The sequence below is a fragment of the Helianthus annuus genome, chromosome 14 (genome assembly GCF_002127325.2).
Source record: "Helianthus annuus cultivar XRQ/B chromosome 14, HanXRQr2.0-SUNRISE, whole genome shotgun sequence".
Classification (NCBI taxonomy): Eukaryota; Viridiplantae; Streptophyta; class Magnoliopsida; order Asterales; family Asteraceae; genus Helianthus; species Helianthus annuus.
Window position 1 is genome coordinate 132,490,878 of NC_035446.2, and position 9,202 is coordinate 132,500,079.

General features: G+C 32.0%; 1 protein-coding gene across 1 annotated transcript; it reads left to right on the forward strand.

Moving 5' to 3' along the window:
- The first annotated feature begins 365 nt into the window (after positions 1–365).
- On the forward strand, positions 366–7,390 carry LOC110903813 (transcription factor bHLH18). Its single transcript, XM_022149591.2, has 5 exons — positions 366–482; positions 1,495–1,589; positions 3,912–4,418; positions 5,623–6,012; positions 7,016–7,390. Exons 2-5 carry the CDS (start codon positions 1,554–1,556, stop codon positions 7,088–7,090), a joined length of 1,008 nt encoding a protein of 335 aa, XP_022005283.1. The 5' UTR covers positions 366–482; positions 1,495–1,553; the 3' UTR covers positions 7,091–7,390.
- The last annotated feature ends 1,812 nt before the right edge of the window (positions 7,391–9,202 follow it).

Consider the following 9,202-nt stretch of genomic DNA (forward strand, 5'->3'; position numbering starts at 1 on the left):
TTGAAAAGGTTGGAGCACACCTAATTTATAACATTATAACATGGTTGTTAGTAAATTAATGTAATATTCATTGATCGAGTTCTATTTCTTTATAAATAATAAAAAGAGGAAAAAATAAAATTCTTTCACTTATTAAGATTAATTATTGATTGTGATAAATGGAAATCTGAAAAGAAAAGGTGTACAGGGAAAAAGGTGTTAATTAATTCACACGAGAATCTTCTGAATTAGGCACAAAATATTACTCAGATAGATAATGATCGTATTTTAAATAAACTTAAACTATGAATAATAGAGATAGATAATGATCGTATTTTAAATAAACTATGAATAATAGATACAAAACCTGAGGGGGCTCGCGGTTCTTCTGGCTTGGATACTTTTGTGTTAGTTATAAATGCATGTGACCAGAATCACAGTAGCCGCATACGTGAGAAGCAATCCGGAGCAGAGGAAGAGATCTTGAGTCTTTATTTGCTAAGGTATATAATCTAATCTCCTTTTATATCGTTCTTCCTTCCTGAAAATTCATGCTTTCTAATGAAAAAACTTATCATATCGATTTTGTCAAAATAATGAACCTAATACACTTTTGAAATCCCAAGACTTCTGCTAGTAATCTCTGTAAGGCCTCATATTAATATCCTTTCTCTGAATAGGTTAAAAATAAGTTTCTCACTTGTTTCTTAATAGAAACCCTAATTTCTATAAATAAGCTTTAATCATATTGGTATTAGACCCAACTGAATCCACCTTCAACTCTTTCAGATCTCTATCGAGCTGAGTGTTTTTATAAATATCTTTTTTTATTAATTTTTTGCTTTATTTTTGCTGAATTCATGACCTTTAGACTCACGAAGTGTTTAGGGCTGCAAAATTTTTTTTTAATCAGATCTGTAAAATCCGCACCATTTAGCCATCCGATTAGTTTTAACTTACTGAATTGAATAGTCTGAAAATTTTTGTTGAAAAGGAAATATGTCTAATGAAATTTATGGATTGCTTTGCCATGTTTCGAACATTATTCATAGAGTGTTTGCTGTAATTATGCTGGCATCATAATTAAGTAGTTAAACAGATCTTCTAGCTTACTTCCTTTTTGTTTGAACAAAGAGAAGTGAAGATGTAAAGTTCATTTTTATAACAAAATATTTGCTTTGAATTTAATACTTTGTATATAAGTTTGCATCAAAAATTCATTATTACTTATTAGTTCCTATCTTAATAGACTAAGAACATCTATGCCTGAGCTTTATGTAAATCAAATATATGGTTTAAAGTTGGATTGAGTAAGTGATTCTTATCTTTTGTTTTGTTAGAATATATGAACTTAATTTGGAAGCGAATTGTGTGTTTCTGGCAAAAGGATAAAGTCATAAAACTTTTTTCATAACTTTCAACACTATATTTGTATCTGCTTCGAATCAAAATGTAAGAAAGTAGAGGCACAGATCGCTATTGGATATCTATCTGAAGAGTTTTGCTATGTTGCAGGCCCTTAAGCATTGTCGTAGGTAATATACATTGAGCAAGATAAGTCAAATGCACTTTTAATGGATAACCGATCCATGGCATGGCTTCCAGAACTGGTAAGAATTGCTAGATCTTGATTATGAATTGACCAGTAAAATATCCTTTTCAAAGCACTTGCAGTTTGATATAATTTCCTTGCATAATTAGGCATCCTATACCGTACCAATCCCTTTTTTTTTGGCTTATTAATTAAGCACACTTATAAACCAAGTACAAATAAGGCCTTTATTTTAATCTGCAAAGAGGTTGATATTTTATTATAATATATAGCATGAGTAGCATGGAGCTAGGGATGTGTTCAAGAATATAAGACAGAGATCAACAAATACATCAACACCAGGGGATCAACCTGGCCATAATAATAAACTATTACAAACTAGTGAGACTAGGGTTACAAGTCAACAATTGCAAATTAGAAATAAAATCAATTTTCTTCAACTGGAAATAATAAAAACCTATAGCTAGGAGACCAATGGCGTAGCTTTGTGGGGGCGGGAGGGGGGCGGCTAATCCCCCGAATTTTTCGCTCGTTAGTCAAGAGTACGTAGTTTTTGTATAGAAATTTTGGGTATATATGTTTTTGACCCCTCAGTTTTATAGAAATTTTTGGTATATGCATTTTCGACCCCTCGGTCGGAAATCTCAAGCTTCGCCACTTAAGGAGACCAAACTTGTGTGCAATATTTCTACAAAGGGATAAAGTTGTGTCGTTAAGGCTCTCTATGTAGCTTAAGATTGAGATGTAGAAAATCATAATTAACTGATACGCAAATAGAATATAGTTAATGTCATATTAGAATACCCATGCAAAAAAAATATATATATCCACCATTACAATTTCATGCAATTAACAATTTCTTATAATCAACAGTATTAGATAGCATCATGAGTGATAAGATGCATTCCTCCTGTTGTTTTATTCTTTTGGAAGTATAAGATGAACAATGAAATGGTCATCAAAATCAGTTGTATAAAAAGACAATTTATATGCATATTCCATTAATAAAATACACAAAAGATCCTTCAAACAAAAATAACAACCTTAACTAATAAAATCTGATTGCTAAACTACATTTGATCAAAAACAAAGATTATGTTGGGTGATTAAAAAGAAGGAAATAATTAAACAATTACCCACAAAGGTAAGAAAGGAAATGTGAAGTTGTTTACCTGCCATATCAAAAGTAAAAGTTGTTTGGATATCATCAACATAACTGATTTTATGCTACTGACAGAAAATACTAGGCCCATGCATGTCTTTTATCAAAGCAAAATTACTTTGTATTTAAATAAAATATCCTGGTCAGCCTCATACATTTGTCTTTGATTTGATTAGGCTTTTTGCAAGTAAATGGTAGAAGCATTTCAGTTAAACTATGACTGTTGCTTAAGATCAGGGCCGTTCCAACGTTTTTGTAGACCCTAAGCGGATTACGAAGAGGGGGCTCTTTTGCAAAATATATAGAGATTAATCGAAAAATTAGCTGTTAAAGTTAACCTACGTTTAGTAATTAGCCCTACTTTTGCCCATAAATTCTCCTCCAATCCTGACAAACCCGACGTCATGAGTGATTACCGTTAGTGATAGCCAATAACTTAGAAATTCGAAAGAGTAAGTTGCGATAGGAGGTAGGAACGATGACTGCGGCTCAATTTTAGGGATGTTTGGCATTAATTCCCAGAATTCGGATGAGGTCGAGTGGTAGATGGTTGCTACAGATTGCAGTTATGTCTGTGGTTTAATTTCGAAACTGGGTCTTGAATGTGGGCCTTTTTTCTAAAACAATTTTTATCTGTGTAACTTTATAAAAAAAACATGGTTTAGTTTTTTTTTTTTTTTTTTTTTTTTTTTTGAGCCTGATACATATACAATATATAAAACTTTACTAAAATTTGAGGCCATTGATTTTTGGTGGCTCTAGGCCCGTGTCTAAATTGGTAAGCCGAACGGGCCGGCCCTGCTTAAGATTATTATTCTATTTCAATAAACTGATGATGAAAATCAATATTAAAATTTCTTTCCTTGAAAAGGAAAACCACAATTTGATTAGTATTTTCTGAAAAAGAAAAAAGTTCAGCAGAATACCAAATTTCAGATTATTAAGTTTTACAATTTAACTCGTGAGAACCATATATGGTTATTACACGAGCATAAAATAGATATAATTGCTTGATGGTCATCATTTCCATTGAATTCAATTATGGCATCATAAACTAACAAAAGTTATCATCATTAGCAAGCCAAATTTATGCAACAAACTGAGTGAGACGTTAATGGAACAGCTCGTCATAAGTCATAACCTATACATATACTGATACATTTTAAATTTACTTAATATGTACGTTCTCTACTTGATCAACTTACATGATGTATATAGGAAATGGAAGAGCCTAGTCACATTTTGAAACACCAACAAGCACATCCTCATTATAGTAACTCAATGGATTCGTTTTCTTCTGAAAGCTTCAAAGGTTATCCAAGTATGGTCACAGTAAACCAGTCTGTTCAATTAACAACACTTAATGGTGATGTACACAAGCAACAGGATTATAAGGCAGCTAAGACTAGCCCTTTTGCTCCAAACCATGCTTCGTCATCCAATACTTTCACTATATCTTTTGGAAACCCTACATCACCACAAGAAATCAACCAACTTCAACTCTATGGAAAATCAGACCTTAAGCACCCAGATGCAGTACTGATGCCTAAAGAGGAGACGAGTCTTAATGAATTTCTTGGTTCATTTGATATTGCCACAAAGTTTCGGAATACAAGAAGAAATCATAGACAAGCTCAAGAGCATGTCTTGGCAGAGAGAAAGAGAAGGGAGAAGTTGGCTGAACGCTTCATTTCTTTGTCTGCTCTCCTTCCAGGACTTAAGAAGGTACTAACATACTATTTCCCTTTAAACATTTTCATGACAAGCACTTTATACATTCCTAGGGATTGATATTAAGATTCCAAAATCACAAAACTTTTAAGAAAAAAAAAAAAAAACCTAAGCTCCAACCACAGTAATCAAAAGGTGAATATTACTTAAGGGTATGTTGTACACACGCAACTGACAATCTAATCCCACACTGTTTTCAGAAGGTTAAGGCTTGTTCGTTACCCCCCGCCCCCGGCGCCACCCTACTTTTGAATGGCCATTTGGGATTTTTGTGGAATAGCCGTCTGAGTTCAAAGGTGGCGTAGTTAGTAGGGCCCTTACTTAATAGTGCCTAGGGGTATTCATCGGTTCAGTTTATGGTTTATTTGGTTCGGTTTATTCGGTTTTCTAAATTTTATACCCAAACCAAATTAGAATATGCAAACCGAACCAAACCAAACCAAATTCAATTCGGTTTGGTTTCAATTAGAAAACAAATAAACCAAATTTAACCAAATTGTACCTAAGTAATTTTTTTCCTAATTTATATTTATGTTTATGTTCTAACTTGCGAACATCAAATCAACAACGAATCTAAACCTAACAATATATAAATAAAAGAAATCGCAAAATAAAACCAACATATCCATAAAATAGTCATGCACACAACCACAAAGTTAAAACTTCAAAATATAGATCATAGAAACTATAAATAGTCAACAAGTCTAATGACACAAAAATATAAATAATCTTCAAACCATGGGGATACATACACTTAAATATTAGAATTAGTATTTTTTGCTAATAAATTGTATATAGTTTATTAAACATTATTATTTTTATTTAATAACTAGTTAAATTAACGGTTTATTCGGTTATCCAAATAAACCGAATAAACCAAATTAAAAAAAAATGTGGATCCAAAAACCGAACCAAAAACCATATTCACAATCGGTTTCGGTTAGAAACCAAACCAAAAACTGAATTCGTTGTTCGGATCGATTTATTCGGTTACAGTTCGGTTTACAGTTTTTATTTGGTTACGGTTTTTTCTGAACACCCCCTAATAGTGCCTCAAGCTAAACTCATAACCACTTAAACCATGTGTACACATGATCGCATAATCTAGCTTAGGGGTATTAATTGTTAAAGATTGCTTTATATAAACTTCAGAATGATCCTCTCAATTTGTTCATTTGCTGTTTTGTTATTGTTGTAGATGGATAAGGCTACTGTGTTAGAAGATGCATGTAATTACATTATACAACTTCAAACCCGGGTGAAGGAACTAGAAGACACGTGTGTCAAGGGAAAAGATATTATTCAAGAATCAGCTGTTATTCTTGCTGGAAAATCTAAGTTTTGTGGCAGTCACGAAGACTTCGCATCTTCTTCTGATGACGCAAACTATTTAACAAGTAGCAGCACTTGCAGTCCTGAGATCAAAGCAAGAATTTCAGGAAGCAAAATACTAGTGAGAATCTACTGCATGAAAAGTTCCTCGTTAGTATTGAAAACCCTATCTGAGATGGAGAGCCTTAATATTACAATTACTTGTTTCAACGTTGTTCCTTTCAACACTGCTCATCTAATTGCCATCACCGCTCAGGTATGTGAGTCAGTGGTTCATTACCCATCTAGTATAAATGATAGATTTAGATAAGCATATGTTTTAGTTTTGCAAATTTTCTTAGTTTATTCCAAATAGAAGGTTGTAGATTTTTTAAATATAGGCAATTTTAAAGTTGGATTCTTAGTTTATTCCAAATAGAAGGTTGTAGATTTTTTAAATATAGGCAATTTTAAAGTTGGAAAATATATTTACTTTTTTACAAAGTGCTAATTAACGCTTACTACCATATAAACTACTACTAAGCTAAGAGTCGTAGAGAAGTTACTATTTCATTACTCGTAAAACCTAATGACTTAATTATTACTAACACTATAGCTAGCTCGTAACACTTTAAATTTCTTTTTATGGCGAATGTCTTTTAAACCATGTTGTTTGTGGAACTTTGAATACTAAGTAGAAAAACTAGCTATACTAATACTAACTAAAAAAACTAGCTATACTTTGAATATAGTTGAATTGAATACTAACCAGAAAAACTAGCTATACTAATACTAACTAGGAAAACTAGCTGTACTTTGAATATCGTATATATATTTGGACTTATGGACACCTTAAGCAACAACATTACGGCACCTCCACTGCAGTGTTCAAGATGAAGGTGACAAATACATGATAGGGTATCCTCTATTGGATTAAAACATGTGGTAACGTTTTAAAGAAATTTTCGAAGGATAAAGTTGGTGGGTCATTTTCTTTTACTAAAACACAAAAATGCCATAAAATATGTGTTATGTTTATATTTTTTTATCAAATTTAAAATAAATTAATTTCTATTATTAACTGTGTTAACAATTGTAGTTTTATATACATTTACACTTTTTATTATTTTATAATTGATTTTTTAAAATTATTTTATAATTAATATGTTTATGACTATTGATTTGCAAATTTCAAATTATATAATACATGGAATATGATAAGTTACATAAATTAATCAAACGATATACTAACAATTAATATGTTGCTTCCTTTTGTGCAGATGAATGATGACGCAGTCATAACAGCGAAATATCTAGTGGAATGCTTGCAATCAGCCCTTAGAGATTTCCACTAATATCTGCTTAAGGCCAAGAGATCTCGGAGAGGCCGAATGTGTAATGATACACCTGACCTCCTTTTTTCGTTGTATCATTTCGACATGGGTTTTATGTATTAGTTAAGCAGTTGGCGAAAGGGTATTTCGCATGTAGCAAGATTTTGGTACATTTGACTTTCAAAATGGTAAATTACAATATAGATTCAAAATGGTGTAGTGTGCTAGAGAAGAATATATGTGAATGAGCTTTCCCTTGTACATGTGTGTGATATATATACATGAAAAATACTAATAATATCTGCACTCGAAAAAACAAAATAATTATTTATTTCCCAATTTTTAAATCAAAAATGACAGAAATGCATGATATTTATTTGTAGGGATTAGGTTATGGTACAAATGGTCTTAACATACAAACAAGTTTAACGTAAGAAGTGAAGGACATATTTCTTTTTTTTTTTTTTTTTTGAAATATTTTCTCATCTTGTTAAACACATATTTTCGTCTCAGAATCTAAAAAATTAATAATAATAATAATAATAATTTTGTGTATTTACACTAGTAGAGTAATTATAATTACCCTACATAATTGCTCTAATAGAGTAAATAGAAAAAAAATTGTAACTAAACATCATTTTTAAATAAATGGGGAAAAATTCGCTTATCCACTTCTCATGTTAAGATCTATTTGTATGTTAAGAGTCGATCTTTACACTTTATTTGTATTTCCTGGAATTCAGGAAAAAAAATTATGAACACATTACGTTTTTGTTCGCAACCTATACATGATTTACACATTAAGGTATGAAGATGTTTGGATCAAGTTTAAAATTATTTATGTTGTTGCTTTCACTATGTAACACCTCAAATTCTCTAAAAAAACATTTTATATGGACATGAGAAAAAGCCTAAATTTGGGAAACATTATGGCAAGGTCAATGAAGGGTATAATGGTAATTTTATGTGAAACCTTAATATGGGATGAAACCTTTATCAAGCCCCTCATTTGCAACTACATCATTAAGGGTAAAGAGAGTTGTAGTGAGAGAAAGTGGGAATTAGGTTGCACAGAAGCATTCCTTATCATATACGAGAATCGTAGTGAGTGTTGAGCCTACTAAGGAGCTGTTCGTCGAAGGTTTCATGTACAAGTTTAAGGTCTCTGTGAAAAAGGTACGAAGTCATGTTAAGAGTCACATGTATTTTTTATGTTTGAAGCTTGGTAATGATTGTATGGGATGATTTTATTGCAATTAGAACCAAAAAAGTGTAACATTGTAGTATTTTAATGGTTGGCAATGACAACATGGGCTTTAGTTATATACATGGAATGAAACTTAAGTTGCTAAATAAAGGGATATTGTTAAAAAAAACCTCGTTATGGGAGGTATGAAATAAATAAGATCGTGGGCCTAAAGGTCCAGAAGGAAACAATTAAGAAAAACCCATGAGGGCAATGTGGTAATTTTGATGATAAAAACTCTAAAAGGGAAAGAATGCATGTAGCCTCTACATACTTGCAAATCCCCTCAATTTAGAAGAAAAAGTTAGAGAAAGAAAGTAAAGAATAGATTAATTGAAGCCAGATTCTTGAGAAAGGATTGAAGGGAAACAACGTGAGTACATTTTTACATCGTTTTTTATCAAGTATGAGGAAGAAAAAACCCTTTTTAAGGGACATTTTGACGTGATTGATTATGTTCACTTCGCTCGATCATGCTAAAAAGTAAGAATCATGTAAGAGTTATCATGCTTATGATATTTGATGCACGAAATGATGTATGGATCAATTATAATGAGTTTCTAATGAAAAATGTAGGATCTTGATGTAAAAAAAAGTTCATACTCGAGATCAACCATCACTTCGCACAATTTGACTTTTCAGCATGTATGATTATGCTCCACTTCACGCGTCTTATCGCTAAAAGTGTATAGTGTACCACTTTACGCGAGCAGTGTAGAGCGCAAAGTGAGCCACACGTAATGACTAGTATAGCGCAATGTGTTCCATGATGAGACGTAATGTCGCCCAAGCGAATTGCTACATTGTGCGTGGAATTACCCACCTGTGAAAAGCCTTACTTTGTGTTGTAATTGAGGGCATAATGCTGACAAGTTACATATGAATCT

Bases quoted from the DNA above. Each gene is read 5' to 3' on its own strand.
- LOC110903813 (XM_022149591.2), top strand. From the start codon at position 1,554: ATGGATAACCGATCCATGGCATGGCTTCCAGAACTG. The intron at 4,419-5,622 runs GTACTAACATAC...TTATTGTTGTAG, and splicing joins TCCTTCCAGGACTTAAGAAG to ATGGATAAGGCTACTGTGTT. The intron at 6,013-7,015 runs GTATGTGAGTCA...CCTTTTGTGCAG, and splicing joins TAATTGCCATCACCGCTCAG to ATGAATGATGACGCAGTCAT.